Raw genomic sequence first — 27,021 nt, 5'->3', positions numbered from 1 at the left:
CACAGCATCATCACTTCCTGTTGTGGGCAGTCGTTTCCTGTCGCTGCTTGGTAACAATGGGGAAGATAATGGCTGCCTGAGCAACGTCTCCGAGCAGGCGCTGGGCTAGAGGCGGGTCTCAACTAGCGACTCACCGGAGGCGGGCTTGAGAGCAGCGGCAAGGGAGGCCCGCAGGAGCCCCGGCGGCGGCGGCGGCGGCGGCGGCCGAACCGACCGAGTCGGATCCCGACACTAAAACCGAGTAAGTGAAGCCTTGGGAATCCTCCGAGAAATGGATGGAGAGCAAGAGGAAGACAGGGGAGTCGCGGCTGCTGCATTCTCTCAAAATGGCCTGAGTGGCGCATCGTGGCGGAGGCTCAGCGCCGCCTCTGGACCCCAGGCGCCGGTTGCTGCGGGGGGCTCCGTGGCGTAGTTGCCGCTGCCATTTTAGTTGAGTGTATAGTCGACAGGCTCTTTGAAGAAGGGGAAGGAGGTGGGTAGTACTTCCTCTCTGTAGCCGCGCGAGCCGCAGTCGGGGCCCTCCGGAACCTTAAGAATTTGGAGGAGGCAATTTCCCAGTGTCGGCCTTAGGCGTGAGAATCTTTGATCGTCTCAGGTTTTTCTCTCCTCGGTTCTCTGGAGACTTCCCTCTCTTCCTCCTCCCCCACCCCTCTTTTACGCGGCGGGCTTGGGTTTAGGAAATGGGGTAGGGGGTGGGAATCAGGCTGCTCTAAGTTAGATGCTGGAACTCTTGGGCCTTTAGATTTCCCAGGATTTGCAAAACCCTGTTTTGAGCCCTTCTGCTGGGCACTATCAATTAGGCGCCCCCTGGGGCCACGATGACATCTTCCCTGAGGATCTGAGGCAAATGTGGTTTACTCTCCTGCTTGAATAACCCTGGTGTATTCTTTGCCAGATACCACTGTAAGAATCCCCGCCAAAAGGGAGGGAAAAGCCGTTGCGTGTTTGTTGTTTTTCCCTGGGTGAGGGTGGGAATTGGGCCAAATGATTTTGAAGTTAATTTCCGTTCAATCCGCGGACAACCCAACCCCTCCCCCCCTCAAAAAAAAAAAAGCCTAAGGGTCTCGGCTTCTGCGGGCGGTACCTGCCACGTACGCCATAGCTTTAGTAACTAGTATTAACCGGTTGGGCTTCTGCTTCCTGAATACTCAGTCCCTTTTTCCCTTATGCTGATTAATTTCAAGATGGAGGAGACAGCCACGTTCCTTCCCTAGACAGTTTCACCATACTTATTCCACAGGTTAGTCCGGGAATCTGAGGCCTAGTAGGCTTGTTATTTAGGTCATTCTTTCGTTTTTGGGCAAGAGGGAGCGTTTATATCAGGTTGTCATCCACTATTTGCAAGGCCCCATAGTAATTTTTTGCTAGAAATAAGGAGCCCGCATTTCCTGAATCAGAATTAACCGTAGTGGCTTTGGATGATTGAAGGGACGAAGAAATACACATATTACTACTAATCATTTCTTTGATTCTTCGTGATTAAAGATGAAATACTCATATCATCCCATCAGGTACATTATGTCCATCCTGGATGACCTGAGAGCAGACAGGCACAGTTATCACTCCCCCCAAAATCAAGTTTTGTAAATTGTAAAAATAAAGTACCCGGGAAGACCAGTCTAAATATTTTTAAAATTTGATTTTAGAATACGCTTACTGAAGAATGTTTCATTCTTTAGCGTAAGATGTCCTGATGATCTTTAATACTTTAGTTCCTGCCTAAGGCTAGTGTAATGTGCCAGATAAGTTCCTGAAAGTAACTATAAGAATCTGAAAATCATTACTAGTCTGATTAGAAAAGGCCTATTTTAAGCAAGTTTACATTAAAAAGTAGATTGGCTCTCAGCCTTTAAAGGAAAGCTTATATCTAACATGAAATTCCTGGTTCCCTCTGACCTACTCAGTCTCCCCAAATATACTAATGTTGAATTAGGTTGGGTTATGGTGTGTGTGTGTGTGTGTGTGTGTGTGTGTGTGTGTGTGTGTGTGTGTGTGTGTGTGTATGTAGTATGTGTGTCTAAAATATATAGGATATGTATTTTTTAGGATGTCTATTTCAAAGAAAATGTTTATCTTATTAAAGAGGAAGAATAATGGATTCTTTTTTTTTCTAGAGCAGAGAGTGAAGAAAACTAAAATCCAGTTTATTGTATTACAATACTATGTCATAACAGTCAGGTAATTTATTTTTTGTTGCGTCTCCTGATGATTTATGTGTAGAATGCATGTTTTAAAATATTTATTCTGTTTTGCAGGCCCTGTACTTGGATGGCCTTATTTAATATGTAGTAGTTGGTGTTGGGCATTCTTCAAGATCAGAATGGGTGTTTTTCACTGGGAGTTCTAAGAGTAGTGTTTCTGAGTAGCTGGAACTAATTAGGGCTTTATCTGTGAATTTTCTTGTTTTAAAATGATGTCTGAAGTTTACCAGTACCTGTATAGAACAGAAAGAACAAAATAGAAATTTGCTACCTTAAATCATCTTTGGGATGGGATGGGATGGGTATAAATAGTGTTTAAATGTTTATTGAATAACTAAATGAAATATAAGTAGACTCTATTACAGGAATATAATCTTACATTATTTTTGTGGTGTTCAGTTTTTTCCTTCAAGATCCGAAAAGTCATAATTAATATATAATACTCAAATTGGCATTAACTCCTTTCCATTATCATCGTTAAGGTAACCACAGAATTTATTGCCCTAGCCAGGATGCTTTTAAGGGCAAAAGGAACATTATTAATAATTATGCCTGGACAACAGGTGTAAACCTGGATTGTCCCAGGCAAACTGGGATGGGTAGTTAGCCTAAATTCATAACTAATTTGTATTGAATACTTATGTGCTAGGTCCTGTGCTTCGCATGCATGATATTGTAATACTTAGAGCAAAACCTAGTGAGGATGTTAACTGTTTTACAGAGGTAACTGAGACTCAGAGGAGAGATTAGGTAATTTGTCCTCAATTAAATAGCTAATAAGTGGTAGAGCCTCCGTTTTAACCCATCTGTCTGATGCCAAAGTCGCTAAACTTTTATGCCTCTAGACTTAATTGCTATCTAAATTAGATCAGAAATGCAAAGGAAATGAAAGATTGTAATTAAAAAGTCTATGGGTTATGTTGCATCAAAAACTTTTGTTTATACTTAGAGGAGATTTGCTTTATGAAGCAGGTGAGACTTACTTAAGAATTACACCTCCCCTTTTTTCTGTGTCACGGTTCCTATTCCAGCTGTTACTGCTTGTGATATAATTTGATAATTTAAAATCAGATATGGTTTTAAGAAATAGCTTAATAATGAAATGGTATCTAGAAATGTTAGGCTGGTTGGATATATTCTTTCAGGTTAGTGAACACATAGTGAGGCCTTAAATAATACAGTAGATAAATGGGACATCTGTGTTTATGGACTTATAACGTCTATATTACTTTTTCCATAGCTCTAGCGGATTGGGAAATAGAGCAAATCACTCACCAGCCTCCGTTCCCTTGGTTTTACCATAGAGTGGATAACAAATTAGAAAGTGAAAAGTCCTCTGTCAAACGCAGACCAATGAGGTGCTAGAATTTTTGGCCACTGCCTACGATGGGGACATGGTTTTCTTTTGTAAGTCTAATTCCTTAACATATCTGTGTAACACAGAGATTTCCAAAACCTTTATGGCCCATTGATTTCAAATGGTATCCAGTTTACATAATCCTTTGACATTTTGATAACCAGTGTAAAAAAACAGTAATACTTCTGTGTCTATTTTTTTCCTTCATTTTTTTTTCAACCTTGAATATGGAGGTTCCCAGATAAACAAGCAGTTCACTTTTTACTTTCATAAATTAAGTTTTTTTAGGTATAAAAATCTTGGCAGTTTTGAACAGTTTGAGAATATATTTGTGAACTTGTGGTTTTGCTCTTGAAATATATACTTGATATTTTTGCTGTAGTTGTTCTCATATTTCAGTGCTTCAACCCAAGGTTTTAATTTCATTAGATATAATACCACCTACATATCTGTGAGACAAATATCTGTAGACAGTGTGTGGTGTGTATCTAGATTCGTGGACCTCTTGCAATAATTTCACAACTGCAGGTTGACCTGCTATTATGGTATTTGCATGGTGATGAACGTGATACTTTCTTTGGGATAAAGGGAATATTTGTGTTCTGTGTTTTTAATTTTTGCTGGAATGAAAAATGCTCTTCTTGCTCTCCACTTGACTGCATAAAGGAAGGATTTAACTCTTAATTACAATTTTCATTTTTTTATTGACTAAAGTTCCTGTTAGTGTCAGTTATATCTAAGGTGACTATATAATTTGTCCAAACTGGGGGACTTTTAAGAGTGAAAGAGGGCCATGTTGTTAATAATTGCTACAGGACAACAGTTGTAGACTGTGATACTCTTTTGGACAAATCGGGGATATATGGTCACCTTTATCATGATTTCTGTGTAAAACACTGGTTCAGGAAGCACAGTAGTCAACATGTTTAGTTCTGTAACACATAATTGTTTTCCTCAAGTAATATAACAGTCATTTGTGTAGATAATTTCTTTTTTGGTCAAGTGATTTTAATTGTAAAAATGGCTTCACTCTTTTTTAAATAGTTAATTTTTGGTGGAAAACTTATATCCTAAAATACAGTACTTTATTTACCAATTAACACCAAAATTGCCAGTAATCAGTGATTTTACATTAATAACTTAAAAAAAACACATGAACCTTTTGGGTTTTTGAGTCATTTTTTTGACTTCTTGGGAATAATGAGAAGTCAGAATTGAGTTAGTGTGGATAAGACCAAATTCTAATTTAGTGATGTAGCTTGATAATAAAAAAACATAAAATGGGAAATCGAAGATTGAATTCATTGTCTAAGGTACTTTAGTGAATTGAAATGTCATCATAATGGTTTCCTTTTTTTACTGACTGAATTCTGTGAATTGGCAGCATTTGGCTTGGTCTCCATCCTTTCTTTTGTTGACATTCTTAATAATCTTTCGATTTAACTGTTTTAGAGGGTTATAGTAGTCAAAATTGTTTGTGAGCAGAGATTAGACACATGAGGGACATTTCTGAATCCTTTTGGTTTTTTCTGCTGTCCTTTTCAAGTGGTAAAGATAGAAAAATGTGAGCAATGCTAGTAAGCTAACATCAACATTGCCATCTCATATTGCTATAGTAGTATCAGCAGTGGTGGAAGCCTTGGTAGCATCCTCTGATAGGCCAATAATGGAAGTAATCAACAAATTGTGTGGGTGGTGAGAAGCATCACACAATAAATAAAGACAGTGAAACATCAACCCTGCTGTGTTTTTTAAAGAGGAATGCTTTATATTTCTTTAAAAAAAATAAGATAGTTACAAAAAGGGAGATAGAAGTGTATGAGTGAAATAACAAAAGCACAGCTTCTCAGCTTACATGTTAGTTATTCGTGTTGTTTCTTAAGCCCTATTTTTCTGATTTAATATTGTAATGTAACATGGGTTATATCTTATTCATAGTCATAGATTCATAGAACTGTAAAGGTACCTTGTGGATAGTTTAATCCAATACTCTAATATTGATGGAGATCCTGAGGCACAAGATGTTAAATAAATTGGCCAAATTTACATAGCTAGTTAATGTTACACTCAAGTCTAGAACCCAGTAACTTCTCTTTTTCCCTTTTCACAGAGCTGAATTACACTCTGCTACTCATAGAATAAAAAAGTAATATGATAATCAGGCTTTTATTTGTAACAAATGCTGTAAAATTTTAGTTAAACATTCTATATATGAAGAATTCCCAACACTTTTGGTAACTACATATGCAATGGTACTTTATATCCTGACCTCAAATCCAGCAGTTCTTTCGTTATTCGACAATTAAAAAACCTGTATTAAGTATTTTTCATTTTGGTGATGGTATCATCAAGCTGACATTTTCTTTACTGACAAGGCTTTCATGTCATTAATTCTCATCTACTCTGTGAGATTCCTAATGAAGAACCTCTGTTGGAAATATGAACAATGTGTTCCCTTCCCTTTGCAGAATGACACATATTTATGTTGATACCCATGTTTTTTTTTAATTGGTGTCTTCTGCTTTGGAACACTCTTGAGTTTGGAGCTTGTATGAACACACTGAAAAGGTGACAATGCTCAAGATACTTCAGTAGTTGTTTGATAGTAGGTTACCTTGATTCCTCCCTCCCACTATACCTTTCCATTTTTTTTTTCAGCCAAATGCTTTATTTGAGCAATGGTGAAATTAAAAGGAACATACATAAATGTCCTTTCACTGTGAACAGTGTACACAAGCGCCAAAGATTAAAATGTTTCCTGTTACTTTTTTTTAAACATTTTTTATTGATTTATAATCATTTTACAATGTTGTGTCAAATTCCAGTGTTCAGCACAATTTTTCAGTCATTCATGGACATATACACACTCATTGTCACATTTTTTTCCATTTTTAAAAAGGAGTTATTTCTTCCAGACTTAATAGATGTGGCTTATTTTAAAAATGATATTCACACAAGCATTTGCATTTCAGAATTCAGTTTTTAAGTTGTTAACTCTATATTTTGGTGGCTTAAGTCTTCTCAGTTGGATACTATGATGCAGTATGTCTGTTGAATATGCATGCTTATACTTAGCACCAGGTCTCCTGACCGGCTAGTACTGAACAATATGTTTTAAGGGAATTTTTACCCTAACATCAAAACAAAATTACATTTTTAAAAGATTAGTGTACATGGATTAGGAAAATTAGATGAAATACTTTCAGCAGTGGTCAGGAACATAGTAATTTGCATAATTTATGTTAATGTATGATAGATTTGGAGATCTCTAAAAATGCTTGAAAATTCTCAAGGTGAATAAATTCTGTTTTAACTTCCCTAATTAAAGAATAAATCTTAGGTTTGATTTTCTTGCTAACTTTTCCTCCCCGGAATTCAATTTACCTGACAGTCATACATTTATTGATCAAATGAGTAGGTTTTGAAATGACTGGGCAAAATTTCAAATTTGGCTGCTTGTTTCCAAGAATGGATTTGGATGTATTGGCACACAGTACTCTGAAAGAAATAAGGTTAATAAAATATGCTATTTATCTGAGGGGGCAACTGTATTTAAAACAAAAATACCTTAAGTTGACTTATTTAAAACTAAGCCCTACTGGGTTCATACTGCTTATAAAAGGTGTTTTGTTATTTTGGAAGTTTTCATACCAGAAGTGAATGTGGTATAAAAAGCTCATAGTGAGGTTGGATATTTTAGACATGCCTGTTGGGATAGAAGTAATGTATTTTTTTTAGAAAGTATATAGTCTTGGGATATGCTGAGAGGCAGTTGTCCATTCAGTGAAAAGTTGACTGAATTTGGTATCAGGCGACCTGGCTTTAATTACTGGTTCGAAACACTTACTAGCCACACGGTCTTTGGTAAATCACTTCCTTTCTCTGTGCTTCTGATTCTTATCTGTAAAATAGAGTTGGTAATTCCTCCTTCATAGGATTGTTGTAAGGATTTAATGAAATATAGGTAGAAGGGCTGTATAAATAGGGTAGTGTGTATTACTTATGACTGAGGAGAGACCTAGGTGATTTAAGAACAATTACATATTTGTTCTCTTAAATTGTTTTATTGTTAAATTTTCCATAGAAATATTTGAGTTTAAAAGTGACTGATGCTAACTGTGTACTCAATCTGAAATTTCTGACTTGGGCACATGAATATTATAACTGAGTAGAAGGTAACTAAATAAAAAGATTTAAGATCTTCTCTTTTATGATGATAGAAGGAGATCAGTGGGGTGTGGAAATTCTTTTTTTTTTCTATTAACGTAAGTTAAACTGGAAATGTACCACAGTTTTGTTCACCACAGAGTAGAATCTAGAGTCCCATTTTGTTAATGTAATTCTTCACTAATCTTTTCACACCAAAATGAGGAGAGATCTGTATTTGATTGTCTGGACCGTGGTCTCCTAACATTTTTGGTATGCTTTAATCTTTAAAAAGTTTGTTTTCATTTACCAAACGATAGTGACATTACATCTACCAAGGTTGAACTTCTGGTTTAGATTTATTACCCCTTTTTTCTTTTTATCATTTTACAGCACTTAGGTAGTGAAGGGACTGCTTAAAATGAGACCAGGCTCATTGGGTGTGTGTAAGATGATTTTACAAAGCATTTGAGGGCATTGGTTACATTCAAGATTTCCTTTTCTTTCAAAGTGTAATGACCTCTAGTCCAGGGGGCCTTGGCAGGTATTACAGTCATAAGTCACTCCCTAAATGTCCGTAGAGGGTAGAGATGTCTTACCTTAAGTGCTGAAATTTCTTGACCCCTACTCCCAGCCCAGGGGAAATGCAGAATAAAGCAGAAAGAATGGAGGCTTTGGGGAAAAGTAGGAAAGCAAATCAGATTTTTCTCTCCCTGTGCCCTAATCAACTATAAGAAACAAACTGCTTTCTAAATGGAAGCCTATACCTTAGCAAAAACATTGTGTGTTCTCTTTAATGAAGCCTTGCTGGTTTAGGTGCGATTTTGAGATATACTGCAGGATGTCATGTGGGGAAAATATTTTTGTTGATCTTTTCTGGTGTAGGTAGGGGGAAAGGAGAGCAGCAAATTATTATGGAAGTAATAGTAGTTTGGATTTGTTCACATATTGCTTTGTGTGTCTCATTGTTAAAACTCTGAATTAAAAAATAAAATAAAACCAAAATAAAAATCCCTCTTGAATAGAATAAACTAACCTGTACACTCATCAGGTAGGAGCTATTTAGGATTCAGCAATTACTAAAATCACACTGTTGGGAGGGTTTTGAATAGAGGTATAGTGTTTTGTTTTTAGTTTCCATGTAGGAAATGTTAAAAATTCTGAAAGTTTGAGAGTGAATCTTGAAGATTGGTGAGCATAAGAAAGAATCCTGTATCCTATGTATATTTGTAGAGTATTCACCATTGTTATTTTATTTTTGGAAAATATAAAGGGGATGTATAAAGAGTGGGTTTATAGAGCATGAGCAATGCCTTTTCTTTTCATACATTGTTTAAAGCTATTTCCGTACATGGAGTTTTCTCTACCTTACAAATATTCTTTAAAGCTGCACTGTCCAGTATGGTCACCTCTAAGCACAGCACAGTGGCTACTGACACTTGAAATATTGCTATTGTAACTGTGGAACTGAAGTTTTAATTTTCTTTAATTGCAATTAACTTAAATGAAAAACTGAAGCAGTGTAAAAATTTTCCATTAAACAGAACTTTGTTGTTTCATTAGGACTACATTTCACTTTAACCATTGAAACTTTAGCATCCAGCTTGAGATGTGCTGTGAACTTCACATCAGATTTCTAAGACAGTATTAAAAAATGAACATAAAACATCTCAAATTTTTCACATTGATAACATGTTGAAATGATATTCGATTATGTTTGATAAATGAAAAATATTAGTGAAATAAAAATTTCAAAAATAAAAACACCGTGTAAGGCAGAAAGTGATACTAGTGGCACAGACAAATGCTTTGTGCAGAGATGGATGAAAAAAATTGCTTGCTAAGATAGTAATAGCTTCTTAAGTGGTAAGATTTCATTGAACCTTTGATGAAGGAGCAGCATTAGTAGAAGTGAAGGTAGTTAAGCACAAGATTTATTGGAGGGCTGTGATGAGGCAGCATAAGTAGATTGGTCTTGTCAAGAAAGTTTGGTAACAAAATTGTATCACTGAAATATGTGGCTCAGTATGACCCTAGCCCCAGAATAGAAAACCAAGGGACTATCCATCCTTAATGACATTTTAGTACAAAAGTTCCTTTAAAATCAGTCTGTTCAAACTCCCACCTAATAAGGAGTCCTGTCTTTAATATCTAACCTTTGCTTGAATATTTCCAGAGATGGGTAGTATGCTTGCTTCAGGAGGGTGGTTGCATCCATTTTTGGACAGTCTTGTTTGTTAGACTATTACGAGAATTATCTGCTTCCATATTTCTTCAACTATTGGCCCTAGTTTGACCCTATGATTTTGTTCTCTTTCATGTTACAACTCCAAATATTTGAAGATAGTAATCATGCCCATTTTTAGTTTTGTCTTCTGTCTGGATATCTCCAAGTAATTCAGCCATTTCTTTTATGGTATTCCCTGGCTTCTCACCATCTTGGTCACTCCTTTGTTGACTTGTGTTTGGCAATGTTGTTTTAGAGGTATTTTAAATGTTTCAAATACTCCACTCATAGTCTGAACAGGAGGTTGCAGTATTTGAACATTGTAGTCTAGGAAAGCACCATGTGACTCTTTTGTTTCTTAGCAGCCAGGTCAAACAGGCTTTTTATTGAGCTTTTGTTAACTAAACATTTCAGGTCTTTTTCATGTGAACTTCCAAGACAGGTTTTTCCTCTGTACTCTTACTATGTGTTACTTCAGCTTGATAACCCTTAATAAAGTGTTTTAAGATAGCACATTTACCATCATTTTGTTTGATTTCAGCTCATCCTCACAGCCCACTGAGAATTCAGAATATTCTTTATCACATAACGTCATTACTAACTCCTACTTTTGAGTTGTCTATAGATTTGGTTAGCGTGTCTTTGACATGGCTCTTTTTAAAATGCTGAAGACAGGGTGGTTGGCAAGTTAACATTGCTCCGTAATCTTTGAGTGTCACTGTTAAACTGTATTGTCATCAAGCTCCTTGCTACTCAAACTGATTCTAGAATCAGCAGCATCAGCATCACTAACATCACTGATTTAAAATGCAGGCTCTCAGGCCCCATCCCCAAACTACTGAATCAGAATCTGTATTTTTACAGGATTTTCAGTGATTTGTTTGTATGGTGAAGTTTGAGAAGCACTGATCTAGCCCACATTTCTCTATAGCAATAGGATGCGAAACCTTCTTAGACTCTGTACAGTAACCGAGCCAGACCAGTCAGCAGTATTCTCCTGATGTCCCTATCAAAGAGATTCTCAGTCCTGACTGCCCAATAGAATTACCTGTGAAATTTTTAAAATATAGCTGTCTGGCCAGCCCCAGAGAGCTTCCCAGGTGATGTTTTTTTAAACCCTTGGCTCCCCACCACCAGTGGCCAGAGGGCTGGAGCTCCCTAGCTGCTTTTAATGTGAGAACCTTGTAAAGCAAGTTCTATGTGAAAGAAAAATATATAAAGGAAATGAGGTGAATTTGGCAGTGAACCCTACTTCTGGTGAACATATTTCTTCTACATGTTTGCAGTGTATCTGATAGTCTATTGAAGAATTTTTTCCTAGGTTTATTGTCAGATTTTGCTATGCTGTAGTTTACAGACATCATTTTTCTTTGAAGATTAGATCATTTTAAAATCTGGTATTTTAGCATCTCTCCTGTTCTCTGTGATTTCTCAGAGATTATCATTGGAAGTTTTGCACTTTGGCTCTTGATTCTCTCTTTGAGAAATTTGTTTCTTCCACTACTCCCAGTTTGGAAGGTGAATCTCCTTGTTGAATAAAATAGAAGTTGAGTATCTCTACCTACCGTCTTTTGTTTATATACCTACTCCCCCACATGCTTAGTACAAGACCCCTATCTTGTTTCAGATTTTGTGTTTCAAAGCCATTGTAAAAATCTTTCCCATATTTTTCCAAGTTTCTGTTCCTCGCAGGCTTTAACTTCCTTGACACTTATTCTTAAGACTTGTGCCATTCTTCTAACAGTCCCTGGTATGTGAGTTCTCTGTTATCCTTGGTTTATGGCCTTCAAGTGTCAGAACTTATCAGAAAGATGTTTTTTTTCCTTCTTTGAAAGATTAATATTTTTAAAGCCTTTCAACGCTAATGAGTTGTACTTTTTTTATAAATTATTTTCTGAACTATTTTCTGATCCTTCACAAGTGGACTTTGTCATGACTTTCATGTTATCCATGTTCAAAGTATTAACTGCTTAATATTAGCCAAATGTTACTGGTGATTTTATTTGGTTTGAGGAATTATGGCTTAACTTTTTCCTTTGTGCTCTTATGTATTTTTTAAATTAATCGCTTACTATTACCATTACCAACACTAAATTGTATAACTTAGGTACATATGGAAAAATTTGGCTCCCTTTTTTGGTTTTCTTTTGCTTGGCCCGTATAACTTTTATGGGTGTTTTATTTAAGCTGTGGACTTCAGTCTTCTTAAAGTTGCAAGTTATTATAAAAACAACATCTTTCAGAAATTTCTATAAAGAAATCATAGTTAGGAGATTAAGAAACTCCCAAGGGAACCCTCCTATAGTGCTGGTGGGAATGCAGTTTGGTGCAGCCACTGTGGAAAACAGTATGGAGATTCCTCAAAAGACTAGGAATAGACTTACCATATGACCCAGTAATCCCACGCCTGGGCATATATCCAGAATGAACCCGACTTCAAAAAGACACCTGCACCCCAATGTTCATAGCAACACTATTTACAATAGCCAAGACATGGAAACAGCCTAAATGTCCATCGACAGATGACTAGATAAAGAAGCTGTGGTATATTTATACAATGGAATACTCTTCAGCCATAAAAAACAACATAATGCCATTTGCAGCAACATAGATGTCCCTGGAGAATGTCATTCTAAGTGAAGTAAGCCAGAAAGAGAAAGAAAAATACAGTATGAGATCGCTCATATGTGGAATCTAAAAACAAAAAAAAAGAACATAAATACAAAACAAACAGACTCAGACATAGAATACAAACTCGTGGTTGCCAAGGGGACAGGGGGTAGGAAGGGACAGACTGGGATTTCAAAATTAGTAGATACTGACAGGCATATGCAGAATAGATAAACAAGATTATACTGTATAGTACAGGGAAATATATACAAGATCTTGTGGTAGCTCACAGCACAAAAAAAAGTGACAATGAATATATGTCTGCTCATGTATAACTGAAAAATTGTGCTCTACACTGAAATTTGACACAACATTGTAAAATGACTATAACTCAATAAAAATGTTAAATAAAATTTTAGAAAAAGCAAAGGAGATCAAATGTTTAAAAAAAAAACTTCTTTCCCAAAATATTACGGTCTCCCTATCCTTCCCTATCCTTGACATATTATCTTATTTGTTTAAACAATGGTAAGATAATTCTAAGAATGATTTGAGAAAAACAATGGAGATCTAGACGTGCCCATTTATAGACTAAATTTTGTTTAGATTCATCAGACAGGTAGAGGCTTGTTTTTAATATCTGAAAGAGGATTTGTTTCTGTTTTTCTCTTTAGTATTAACTTGTGAACATCCAAATACTTGTGTTGTGAGATTAAGTCTTAGTACCACTATAGATTACCTCTTTTCCACAAATCAGATTTTCATATGTTCATGGAATTAAGTTTTATTTTGTCAGTGGGAACTTAAATAAGGTCAATCTGGAGTTGGAAGGAAAAGAATTAGAAAATGAAATTTTTTGTTTGGAGTCTTATTTTAGATTGCATACTACTATTGTTTTTTCATTAGAGTGGTTAATTGAGTCTGTGGAAATCTGCCAATATAGTAATTTCCTAAGCCTTTACAAGTAATGAATGATAATTAAGAGGTTTTGGCTAGTTTTATGCACTGTCCAGAGTAGGAATTGGCAAACTTTTTCTGTAAAAGACCAGATAGTAATTTTTTTTTGCTTTGCTAATCAAAATTTAGCATATTACATAGTTATTTATATAAAAAGAAGCCGAATTTCCACAAAGTTTTCTGGAGAAAATTCAAAATGTCATAATAATTGAGTGCAGCATTTTGTAGTATAGGTATACTAATGAGAAGAATGGCATTCTTTGGGGGTTAGGGAATAACATTTTGCTTAATTGGGGCTAAACATATCCCTTATCATCAAAATCATTTGCAGATGTTTAGTGATTTCTGACTTGAAATGATATTTTCCATATTTCATCTTTGAAAATATCTTTTCACACATATAGGTAGGTTTTGACATCTAATTAATCTACAAGCATGTGATATTAATAAAGTATATTCACCCCTTAGAAGGCATTTATAGAATTCCAGTAGATTCTCTTGATGTTTACCTTTTAGCAGACATACCATTACACAGAGTTATCACTTTCAGTTGAGGGTTATGTGGAAGCGTCCTTAGTTACACAGTTAAATGGATTTTGAAAGAAGGAAATTCCCTTTGTACTTGCATTGAGGTCCAAAAAAAACACTTCTGCAAATGTAGTTTGTGCTCAGAAAATATATCTTCTACAAATTTCTGTGGAAGTGGAGCTGTCATTTCTTTGATAGCACAAGAAGTGCATAAATCAGCTTGACATTGTGATTCTAGTGTTAGTTATTGTTGAAATGACTTTACTGCAGTAAAAATTTTGCCTATAAGCACTGCTTTGCCTTGTAGTTTTAGATTGAATTGATTAGGAAACATTATGAAGCCTTCAGAAAAAGCTAATTTCCTAAGCCATTCATTGTTTGGTAATAGTAATTGAGAGTAGTTCTTTTCATTCAGAAACAAATTGTATCTTGGACCTGGGTACAACAAATCACAGTAAAACTTTGTCAGTGCTAAGCCATCAAAATGGGCAGTTGGTAGAGCAAGTCAGGATATTCAGCTTCTATTTCTGGGAAAAATTAATGGATCTGACTGTTTATTTCCACTGTAGTGAAGTTCACCATTGACCCTACTGGTTCAGTGATATGATAGGTTCAAATATTTTCTACAAACTAACTGCTGATGAGTAATGTAATGAATAACCATAGACTTTAAACACCTTACATTTTCACAAGCTTTGTAAATTTGGCCAGCTAGGTCTCTGTGTTCTACACATATTTTTTTTTGACTCACAGGTTTTTTTTGTGTTTTCTCTTTTTTAACATTTTTATTGAGTTATAGTCATTTTACAATGTTGTGTCAAATTCCAGTGTAGAGCACAATTTTTCAGTTATACGTGAACATAATATATTGTCACATTTTTTTTTGCTGTGAGCTACCACAAGATCTTGTATATATTTCCCTGTGCTATACAGTATAATCTTGTTTATCTATTCTACATATGCCTGTCAGTATCTACAAATTTTGAACTCCCAATCTATCCCTTCCCACCCCCTTCCCCCTTGGCAACCACAAGTTTGTATTCTATTTCTATGAGTCTGTTTCTGTTTTGTATTTATGTTCACTTCTTTTTTTTTTAGATTCCACATACGAGCAATCTCATGGTATTTTTCTTTCTCTTTCTGGCTTACTTGACTTAGAATGACATTACACATTTTTACCATTTCAGTTGTAACACATCTTAGCAGATTCCACTTCAGGTTATGCTGAATTAGTGTTTTCTCAACTTCTTTGACAATATCATCACTTGTAGTTGTACCATGCAAACTATTCATAGAGGGTACTTCTGTAGTTACTTCAGACTCCTCAAATAATGAACACTTGACTCCTTGAATAAACAACAACTGAGTAATTTCCTTTACACTTGTCAACTCATCAAGAGCCAGGGAAAACCCTCAAGTCATTTGCTGCTTTTTTTTCACTTGACCATTGACATAATCCCAATATCCTTACCTTTTTGAACATCTGTACTTACTCATTCAAAAGGCTAATAATCTTAAACAAGTTTTATTTTCTCTGGACACATTTAGCTTCTGCAGTGAAACACAGTTTAACTGACACATCATTGATAAATGGCTTTCCTTGTTTATCCAACAAATGAGCCACTTAGAAACTTAACTCTGGTTGAAGCATCATTTCTTACTTTTTGAAGAAGTATTTTGTGACGTGATACTTCGTTTTAAACTTTTCTGATTTTTCAGACCATAGCTTTCCTGTGAATTGGGAATATTATGATGAGTGCTTAGTCTGATAATATCAATGTATATTTTATTATTTTAGCACAGTTTTAGTACCATTGCATAATGAATGCAATCTTTGCCATTTAATATAATAACAAAATAATCACCACACTCCACTGTGTCTTTAGGGGTGGCATTCAAAGTCCACTTTCTCTCCATTTAACGTAAGTGTACACTGGTAATTTTAAAAATGGCACTTGAAGTGCTGTAAAGTTATATTGTATCACTGCAAATTACAATGCACAGATCATCGGTACAAAGCAGTGAATGCCACATGCAGTCTCTGTCACAACCATTCAACTCTGCCATTATAGCATGAAAGCAGCCATTGACAATGTAAATGAATGTGTATGGGTGTATTCCAGTAAAACTTGATGAACATTGAAATTTGAATTTCATAGTTTTTACACGTCACAAAATACTCTTAAAAACATACATTTAAAAGTACAAATCACTTTGAGATCTCAAGGAGGAAAAAAACAGGCACCAGGGCTAAATTTGGCCCATGGGCCATAGCTTGCCAACCCCTGTCCTAGTCTTTTCCTAGTATAATAGTGCTTTTCAGTTTTTCTGTTATGAAATTTCATTCATTTGAGGTCTAAAAATCCATGTCTCGACCTGCATTCTGGATTTTTGCATAATTAAAAGTGTTCTATAGAATACATACTGACTTCTGTTTCAAGATTGATCTCCTTTCTCCTTTTAGATAATTTTCCACTTGTTCACCAAGATGGAAAGCTCAGATTCTAACGATAAAGGAAGTGGTGATCAGTCTGCAGCACAGCGCAGAAGTCAGATGGACCGATTGGATCGGGAAGAAGCTTTCTATCAATTTGTAAATAACCTCAGTGAAGAAGATTATAGGCTTATGAGGGATAACAATTTGCTAGGCACCCCAGGTATGCAATGTGTAGTTTAAGGATTTATGTGTGTAAATTGCTGGTCTTTAAAAAAAAATAACCTGTTTTAAAAAATTATTTCTTTAGCCATTATGAAGTGTGTTTTTAATAATACAAGGGATACTGAATGACATTGACTGCTGTACTTATTACCTGATTCTGTTCACTCATATTTGGAATTACCCGATATTGGGTTTTTTAGTTATGAATTATATTATGAATTTATATAAATCAGAATTGAAAATAGTGGAGCTGAACAATCTTTTTGTTGTTATTTAGCTTTATTTAACTTACTAGACATTGGTAATGTGTAAAAGAGCTAGTGGGAACTTTAGTTCTTAGGACAGATTTAACTCTGTTTTGTCATCTCTGATTCCCTGAATATGCCCCAGTCAAAATCCTTCAGAGCTAGTCTTGGGTAAGATTGTCAGTTATTCAGAACTTTGTGCTTGGTTATCCTCTTTTGCCAGATTAGGTCCCATTTGATTTTAGTTAAAATTCATTCTCTCTCTTCCTCTTCATTTCTATTGAATTTTACTAATGTTTGAATGCTTACATTTTAAAAGGTAAGGGGTTAGTTAGCATGGCTCTGACGGAGTGCATTTTGAGCCAACGGTACCAGACTTAAGTCAGAATGCCTAAGCTGATGATCTCGCCCTGCCATAGTCAGTCTCTCACGCAGTCTGAGTTTCCTTGTTTTAAAATGCAGGTAGTATCTACCTCCCAGAGTTGCAGTTTTAAAGAATGAGATATTGTATGGAAAATCATTTAGTAAACTGGAAAGAAACATGTATAAATATAAGCTGTAATGTGCTCCCAAATAAGTGAATTTTACCCAGGTTCCTACTCACTCTTTGGTTTTCATTTCCAGTGGACAAGAGTCACTGGTTTTTACTTATAATTTGGCAAACATTTTAAACTATTTGCAGGTGAAAGTACTGAGGAAGAGTTGCTGAGAAGACTACAACAGATAAAAGAAGGCCCACCGCCACAAAACTCAGATGAAAATAGAGGTAATTTTACTTTGGGGGTGATGAGTAGAAGATGGAATGGATAAGGAGCTTCATAATGGTAAATGTCAGCCAAAGATGATCCAGCAGTGGCACAAATTAATTTGGTGCTAATTTTTCATAGAAAGATAACTGGCATTTTCTTGATACTTGATAAGAATGTCAGCATTTTTTCCTGCTTTACCTTTGGGGTGTTTGTGTTAATTGGGACATAGGAATGGCTTATTTTAAATGTGATCTTTTTCCTATTTTTCCACCTCCATTGAAATTTCCCCCTACCTACTGAATTAGTCCTTATAAACATGAGTTCCTCACCAGCAGAAAAAAAAATGTTGTATTCTCTAACCTGGTGGTCCTCAGTGGGGTATAATTTTGCCCTCTTCGGAGATATTGGCAATGTCTGCAGACATTTTTGTCTGTTGTGATTGGGGGTTTGCTATTGGCATCTAGTGGGTAAAGGCCAGGGATACTGCTAAACATCTGACTCTAAAATGCACAGTACAGCACCCAGAACGAAGAATTGTCTGGCTCAAAATATAAATAGTCCCACTGTTGAGAAATCTTACTGTCACCTCAGGTCTGGTGTTTCTCTCCCAATATGAAGTAAGGAATTTGACTAACATAAAAGGCTACGATAACAGTTTGGTTGTTGAACAGAACATTATATGTACTGTGCTAGGTTCAGACTATTTTTTTGGTCTGATCTCTAGGTTCATGTTAATTTAAAATCTTCGTAACATGAAGTAGTATTCAAGTACTTTTAAACTTGTAAATCTTATTTATAGTTTTGCAGTGGCTAAAGCAGTTTTGTATTTTTAAATGTCATGTATTATCAAACACCCTAAAGTCAAGAGACTAGGAAAAAATGTAGACTCATGAAAATTTGACAGAAATGTAATTTAAACTAAAATACCTGTACCTTAACTGGTGCTTACCTTGCTTGATTTCATTAGTGTTTTGACAGTAGACTGAAAAAAATGTTGTCTTCTGATGGTCCACCGTAGTACTCTAGGCTCCGTGTATGATGAAGTGTTGAAAAAAGACTTCCTCCAGATTCCCTTTTTTAAAAAAAATTGTCTAAATTTCTCTAAGATTAGCTTACTTTTTAAAAATGGAATTGAAACTTTCCTGCTTTTACTTGCACATCTAGGCAGTATGGTTTACAAAAATCTGTAAATGCAAAATTTGTGCAGAACCTTTGTTCTTTTTTCCTAATACAAAGTTTCAAGAGTACTCTTACATGAGTATCCTAATTTTAGTAGTTTCGCTTTCTTCCTCTCTCCTCCTTTTTTTTTAAAACAGGTGGAGACTCTTCAGATGATGTGTCTAATGGTGACTCTATAATAGACTGGCTTAACTCTGTCAGACAAACTGGAAATACGACAAGAAGTGGGCAAAGAGGAAACCAATCTTGGAGAGCAGTGAGCCGGACTAATCCAAACAGTGGTGATTTCAGATTCAGTTTAGAGATCAATGTTAACCGTAATAATGGGAGCCAAAATCCAGAGAATGAAAATGAGCCATCTGCAAGACGTTCCAGTGGAGAAAGTATGGACAACAACAGCCAAAGGCAAGTGGAAAATCCACGTTCTGAATCAACATCTGCAAGGCCATCCAGATCAGAACGAAATTCAACTGAGGCGTTAACAGGAGAGGTTCCACCTACCAGAGGTCAGAGAAGGGCAAGAAGCAGGAGCCCAGACCATCGGAGAACCCGAGCAAGAGCTGAAAGAAGTAGGTCACCACTGCATCCAATGAGTGAAATTCCACGAAGATCTCATCATAGTATCTCATCTCAGACTTTTGAGCATCCTTTGGTAAACGAGACTGAGGGAAGTTCTAGAACCCGGCACCACGTAACATTGAGACAGCAAATAAGTGGACCTGACTTGCTAAGTAGAGGTCTTTTTGCCGCTTCTGGAACAAGAAATGCCTCACAAGGAGCAGGTTCTTCAGACACAACTGGCAGTAGTGAATCGACAGGATCAGGACAGAGACCTCCAACCATAGTCCTTGATCTTCAAGTAAGAAGAGTTCGTCCTGGAGAATATCGGCAGAGAGATAGCATAGCTAGCAGAACTCGGTCAAGGTCTCAGACGCCAAACAACACTGTCACTTACGAAAGTGAACGAGGAGGTTTCAGGCGTACATTTTCACGTTCTGAGCGGGCAGGTGTGAGAACGTATGTCAGTACGATCAGAATTCCAATCCGTAGAATCTTAAATACTGGTTTAAGTGAGACTACATCTGTTGCAATTCAGACTATGTTAAGGCAGATAATGACAGGTTTTGGTGAGTTAAGCTACTTTATGTACAGTGATAGTGATTCAGAGCCTAGTGGCTCAGTCTCCAGTCGAAATATGGAAAGGGCAGAGTCACGGAATGGAAGAGGAGGTTCTGGTGGTAGTAGCAGTTCTGGTTCCAGTTTGAGCTCCAGTTCCAGTTCCAGTTCCAGTTCCAGTTCTAGCTCAAGTTCCAGTCCTAGTTCCAGTTCCAGTGGTGAAAGCTCCGAGACTAGCTCAGAGGTGTTTGAAGGCAGTAATGAAGGAAGTTCATCATCAGGCTCATCAGGTGCCAGGCGAGAGGGTCGACACAGGGCCCCAGTAACGTTTGATGAAAGTGGCTCTTTGCCCTTCCTTAGTCTGGCTCAGTTTTTCCTCTTAAATGAGGATGATGATGACCAACCTAGAGGACTCACCAAAGAACAGATTGACAACTTGGCAATGAGAAGTTTTGGTGAAAACGATGCATTAAAAACCTGTAGTGTTTGCATTACAGAATACACAGAAGGCAACAAACTTCGTAAACTACCTTGTTCCCATGAGTACCATGTCCACTGCATCGATCGCTGGTTATCTGAGAATTCTACTTGTCCTATTTGTCGCAGAGCAGTCTTAGCTTCTGGTAGCAGAGAAAGCGTTGTGTGATTGAGGTCTGAACTCTCAGCTATGTAGCTGGTATAGTGATGGGCAAACAGGAATCACTTGCTTTATGTCCACTTTTTGAGTGGTGCTTAAATGTAAAGTAGCAACCTGAATTGAGTCATTGCTTTCTGAATGAATCATTGTCCTTTCTCTAATTTCTGTTCCAGAATAAAAGGAAATATTTAAAAAGCAACATTTTAGGACATAAAAGATCTGATTTCAGTATCAGTAATTGATATTACTGATGATTTGTCTTATATAGTTACCAGTTTCTCCTTTGTTATCTTAAAAGATCTGCCTTAGCAATGGCTCTTATCTGTTTCATGTTGATCTTTAAAGTTTCCTGTGCCATAGGAAAGAGGGGCAAAGGAAATTCCCAGTTTAGACTAAGTTACAGTACATGTTTCCTAAGTGATTGCTTAAAGCTACACCATTCCCAGTTATTAGTTGGCACAAATTCAGTTACATTCTGAATATCATTTGTTCACTTTTCAGGCAAGGTGATATTGGACATGTCAGTGTAAATAACACTAAGGTTAGGATCTTCTAAGTGTATAACTGTCTGCTACGCCCATCACTGTGGCACACTGTAGAGTGAGCTTATAGTTTAATTGAGATATTTATCTTGTGGAAATATTAAAAAAAAAAGCCTATGCTTGTGTAAGTGAAAAAATCACGTTCATTTGTTTAAAAATGTAAAGCTATTTTGTAGAGGCTCAGTACTTTTCCAATGCACTGTTGTATTAATGCATTAAAAACTGTAAAGTACCATGCTTAGAAATGAAAAAAACTGCTTTTTGTGAGCCAACTTAGTAAGAAAAAAAATACACACCAAACAAAGTACAAAGCTGCTTTTGTAAGTGTGTAGATGTAAGAGCAGAACATATCTATAATATTTAATGTATGTGAACAGCTACTGTGACATGCAAAGAAAAGGACAGAGTGCGGAATTCAACTGCATTGAAGACCAATGGAAATTGTTTATTTTAACTTGGATTTAGGCAGGAAATGAAAGACGGGAGGAGTAAAGAAACTGCTTGGAGGAATTTAAACTTCATGAAGACAGTAATCATACAGATGTGAACTGGTTTCATATGGCAAGATCCCTGTCACAGTATTCTACTTGAGCAGATGAAGTAGATCAGCAGATTTTGCCAGAGCTTTGGTATAAGAAAAACAAATCACTGCCACCTAGCACAAGTTACAGTGATTTTTTTTTACAAGTCTGCTCCTCAAAAAAAAAAAGAAAAAGAAAAAAAGGAGGAAAGAGACTATAAACCACTTTTAGCATAAGAGTTGAAGTTGGTACTACTAGGAAAGTCTCAAATTTGCATTGTTTGCAAGATTTGTCATTTAAGGTACCAGTGCACACTTGTTTAATGTTTCATTACTCACTCTCTCTTAACACAGACCTAATATCACATTTAAAGACAAGGTGAAGAATTAAGGGATTTTAATTTGTTGAAAGTGAGTCCTGTTGGGTTATTTGAAATTCAAATTTTAATTGTGCTGCCCATATTTGAAGATGAGAATGCTGACTCACAATCTATGGGATATGCACTTTATGTTGTTTCCTTAGTAAGGTTTGTGAAGAACCCCAGTACTCATGCTGAATTTCTCTTGGGGTTAGGATTAGTCTGACTGTGGAGAACTGTCGTTGCTTTTCTGGGAAAAGCTAATGGGCCCAAACAGATGGAACACATCCTTGGCCTTCAACAAAGTGAGCTAACTACCCAGGCCTAGTCAGATACTCTACAAAATAAACAAGACTGCTTTAGAAATTATCTGGCTACCTTAACTGTTATCAGCTTGTATCGGCTGTAAAGATTATTTCAAAGCTCATTTTTTCATGTTTTCCTCTGGCTTTCAATCCTACCTAAGTATCAAGGAAATTAACTTGTAAATATGGTAGTTGTTTACTAAGGATATGTACTGCTCTTGCAAGGAAATAATGTCCAAACAAAGCTTCACTTATTTTTTTTTAATATAAGCAGATTTCACTGTTTATGGCGCTTATGTAATACATTTTATCTTTTTAAAAAAAAATGTCCGTGTAAAAGTCAGGATTCCTTTATATTTGTGAGCCTCTTTGTCTCTTTTCCTAAGGGTGTAATCTACGGTTTTCAGATCTGCAGGGTAGTCCTGATTAGCTAAAAACAAACCCATTTTCCTCCTGGTATGAAATGTACCGTTCTTATAGGGGTGTTCATTTTAAATAGTTTAAAAACAACTACAGCGCATTCTAAGCATAAAAGAAAGTTATTAACAACAGGTACCTTCCTAACCTCCCAAGATGTATTATTACTCATTTGTGAAGTATTAAAGAGGTAACTCATGCAGAATGCTGGTTATGAATGTAGATATTGAAGCTATTCATAAACACTGGAAGTAGAATTTTAAGTTTTTAGCCTTCAGTAGAATGCACATATTGGACATGTGCATGCGGAAACCTTTTTCAGTAGCACTCATTAATTTCCATTGAACTGTGTAGAATGAATACAAATATTTTTAGTGGAATTTGCTACTTGATTTTTTTTATTTTGCAAGGTCCATGACCAGTGTGTACTGACTAGTATGGACATTGAAGACAAGGTCATTTGTAGGTGTCAGATGTACAATGGAGAACAAAGATCTTTTTTCCCCACCAGCATCCAAACACCTATTCTCTTGAGGGAGCATTTTCTTGCAAAAGACTTTACATTTCATTTTGTATCTTTGCACTTTTTCTTTATTACAGAAAGGTTCTGTCTTGAAGACCTAGTTTGAACTTCATGCAGTAATAGGAACAAGGAAAAAACAATATTGGGGGATTACATTGTTCAATGCATAGGGAAAAGTACTAAAAACTGAATTTCCTTGAATATTTCAGCTATTTTTAAAATTCACTTATTAATCTGGAATGTTTGAGATGTTAATGTTGTTTAATTCAAAGCAGCTGACGTGGTTGAGATTTATTAGTACTAAAACCAAGATTGAACAAGTTAGATTTAAAGTTTGCAGACTTTATCTGTAGCAACACTAAAAGATGAGCCATATTGTGAATTTGGACTATTTGCTCTAAGAAGAACACATTAGTTATACCTCAGTGGTGTTAATGATTAATGGAGGTGGGGACTAGGAAAAGTGTTCACATTAGTGTTGGACTATAGGTAATCAAGTGTACAGTTGTCAACAACAAAAAACCAGGAATATATATATATACATATATATAATGTATATTTATATATATAATCTCCAAAAACATGATCGTTGGAGTTCATCCAGACTTTAGGATTAGGAAACTGGTTAGCTATAAGTGTTACCTCAAGTATTTTTTTTTCCCCTGGGAAGACATGTCCTTTCCGTGCCAAATGTTTTCTCCTAGTGTCAGTGTCTCAAATTCTGTTTATGAAGGGTTATCACTTAATGTACTTTGTATTTAATCACCTGCTTCCCAAATGTCCATGACATGAAATGGATCAAGCATCAGCCACGTCTTTCAGCAATTCCCAAAATACCCATGTGATAGGGAGGTGAACGTTGCAAAATGCCTCTTGAAAGGCCATTTTTACAGCTTGCTAGAATACAGTGACACCTTGTGGTGGTTGTTGATACTTTTAAAGATGGAGGATATTTTTATTCCCCCTTCCCTCCTCCACCCCTTTTCTTTGTTCTTTTTGTGAACGAAAAATATTTGTAATCTGCCTTATTTGAGTTTTTAAGTTTTACCTTACTGGCTTCCCTGTCAAATGTATTACCATTATTAAATATATAGAAGCCACGTTTGCAGGGCACTTTTATTCTCTTAAAGACTATGCTGATTGCTACTTGCTAAGGTATTCTGTATCTTAGTAATGCAAGAGATTGATAAGGCACATGTTAAAGTGTAAGGCGTTTTTTTCCTCAGTATAATTCTTCAATATGTGTAATATTCAACAACAGTGTTTTAATTCATTGAGTTAACAAGTAAATTGTGCTTTTGGAAAAAAACATTTGAAAATGTAAATCAACTTATACTTCATTTGGAAAGTTAAAGTGCAAGGTCCAAGAAATTAGTATTTCACTTATTTTTAAATCAGATTTTTAATAAGCAACTAAGAAACAGCTATGAGTTAAGTACCTGCCCTTTAAAATTTTTAGCATTCTGAAATTGAGTTCTTAACGGGAACATTTCTAAGATATCGTTACTTAATATTCCCACTTGATTTAAGTAACTCCATTTTGTATCTAAAATACAGCGTAGAAGAGAGCTGTTATTGAGCTGTTAGAACTCTCAAGGAATAACAAGTTTATAACAGTTTTATGATTCTTTTCATGTCTACATAGGTATTTTTATTCAGATTTGCAGAAAATAGGCACACCCTTCAACACTCAAAATCACAGATACTTTTGATTAGGATTTGTTTACTAAAGATCCACAAGCTGCTTTATAGTCACTTGGATTGAGTGATATCTTAAAGACATGCAGTGAAAGTGAACCCCATCATACCACTGTGCCTAGCTATTTCAGGGTTCCTCTCTAAGTTCCTCATCTTGCAGATTTATTCCAATACCAAGGTATGGCTGAACCAGCTGCCCGGCCTTAACTCTTTTTATGCCCCTCTGCTAACATTCTTTTAGTAACTGAGTAATTTGTATGTGTTTTAACTGTCCGATGTTTGGATTTTACCTCTTGATAGCTCCATTTGTCCCTGGTGCTGCTTTTGAAGATGTAGGGCCATGTGATCAGGTATCAAGTTGGGTAGGTACGCAATTGGCCTGGTTATGTATCTGTGCCTGTTTTATCTTCTCCCAGGAAGAGCTGCTTTGGTATAGATGTTTACTTAGATTCAGATAAAGAACTGGGCAGCAATCTTGGAAAGCTTTCTGAAGCCTATAAGAACCTGAAGGGATTTGGAGGGGAAACAGTAACAAAGGCTGCCTTTATGTCTTTGAACGTGAAGCACATAAATGTATGTTCTGTAAAGACTAAGGTGATTGTTACACCAGGGCTTCCTGACCTCTGGGAGAGACTTTTGAAAAAGCAGAAAGGAGCACAAAGTGAAGTGAATTTGGTTGGCTTGCTTTATCTGGTTTCTCTTTTTTTTCGATTTGAACCTGAACGTAATACCCTTCTCCAATATCTATCCAGCAGACTCCTGGTTGGGAAGCCCTGTATTAAATTTCGAGAATGTACCCAGTTTCCTTTTTTTTTTTTTTGTACAGTGCTTTACACCTGCTAAAAAATTAACTTGTTTAATGCAAAACAAGACCTTGAAAGGTCAGTCATATTAAAGCTGGTTTGATTATTAATAGTTATCTTTTAGGAAGAAGCTTTTTCCCTATGTAAGATGTCATACTGCAGATTTAAAATATAGACTATCAATAAAATGCATGAAGTGATCATTTGTGCTTGATCATTTCTCCTTGGGTTTTTCTTTAAAGAGGGGAATCTGATAAAGGTTCTGTTGCTTCAAACCAATGTCAGATAGACTTGGTTTTTAGAACTAAGTAAAATTATGGTGCAGCCTTGATTTTGATTCCCCTCATGGCTATGAGTGTGGGCAGGTACTGATTTATGGGATACAACTTTCATTCTGTGTTGTGTAGTTTAATGGCTTAATCTTCAAGTAGTAAAATAAAAGATTAAAGTGTATTCCAATATAAGAATCATGGAAAGATTTATGTAAGTAACAAAAGTCATTTCGTAAAGTAGGTGTATCTTTGCTGTTTCTTGTATTCTCACTGTTGCCCTGACCACTTCCTTACCTCACCTCTGTAAATACAAAAACTTGTCTAGGTGCACATGTGTGCTCACACAGCTTTTGTTTTCCATCCCTACCTCCAACCTCTTACACATATTACCTAAGCCAATAAGAGTCTTTGTTTCTAAATACGTCATCACATTCTGATACCTGGATGTGACTTCCCCTCGGTACTGGTGTTCATTTAGCTGAAGGTGAATTTTATTATATTATTATTTCATTTCCTCTGGTGCCTAACGAGCCCTATCATTGGCATAGGAAAACAGTTCCTGGGATGATTTTGGTGTGGTCAACTCTTCACCCCATGACCTTCTCAGGGTTTTACTTGTAGTGTCATTCATGATTCTGTTCTTTGAAACTCAAGAACACCCCTGGAAAACTCACATTCTAGACAACAAAGTAAGCCAATACCCAAGCATTTTGTTGAGAGAAATTTAGTGAGAAGGACCATTACCTACAACAGAGGATCTGGTAAATCAGAGTGGATTATAAACCATACTCCTAATGTCATTTAAAAAATTTGGAAATAAAAGCTAGGGTCCAGTTTCTTCGAGGTTTTGAATTCAGGCAAGATTTAAATCTAAGACCTTGCAAATGGATTACTAATAGCTATAGCTAAATTTTTCTGGTTGCTGTCAGATGTTGTATTAAGTACTATAAATTATTTAATCTTCACGGTGA

General features: G+C 36.1%; 1 protein-coding gene across 3 annotated transcripts; it reads left to right on the top strand.

Annotated features, from left to right (window-relative positions):
- The first annotated feature begins 44 nt into the window (after window positions 1-44).
- On the top strand, window positions 45-27,021 carry RLIM (ring finger protein, LIM domain interacting). Of its 3 annotated transcripts, XM_031671596.2 has the most exons (6): window positions 45-241; window positions 2,115-2,178; window positions 3,442-3,608; window positions 16,491-16,683; window positions 17,613-17,696; window positions 18,996-27,021. In XM_031671596.2, the coding sequence occupies exons 3-6, from the start codon at window positions 3,588-3,590 to the stop codon at window positions 20,618-20,620; spliced, it is 1,923 nt and encodes a 640-aa protein (XP_031527456.1). In that variant the 5' UTR covers window positions 45-241; window positions 2,115-2,178; window positions 3,442-3,587; the 3' UTR covers window positions 20,621-27,021. The 3 variants fall into 3 exon arrangements, with proteins under 3 accessions (XP_031527456.1, XP_031527457.1, XP_015105793.1); XM_031671597.2 differs by lacking the exon at window positions 3,442-3,608; XM_015250307.3 differs by lacking the exons at window positions 2,115-2,178; window positions 3,442-3,608 and having other exon boundaries at window positions 46-241.

Source organism: Vicugna pacos, chromosome X (assembly GCF_048564905.1).
Source record: "Vicugna pacos chromosome X, VicPac4, whole genome shotgun sequence".
NCBI lineage: Eukaryota > Metazoa > Chordata > Mammalia > Artiodactyla > Camelidae > Vicugna > Vicugna pacos.
Note: the sequence above shows the minus strand (reverse complement) of the source record. Positions and strands in the feature narration are given on the sequence as shown.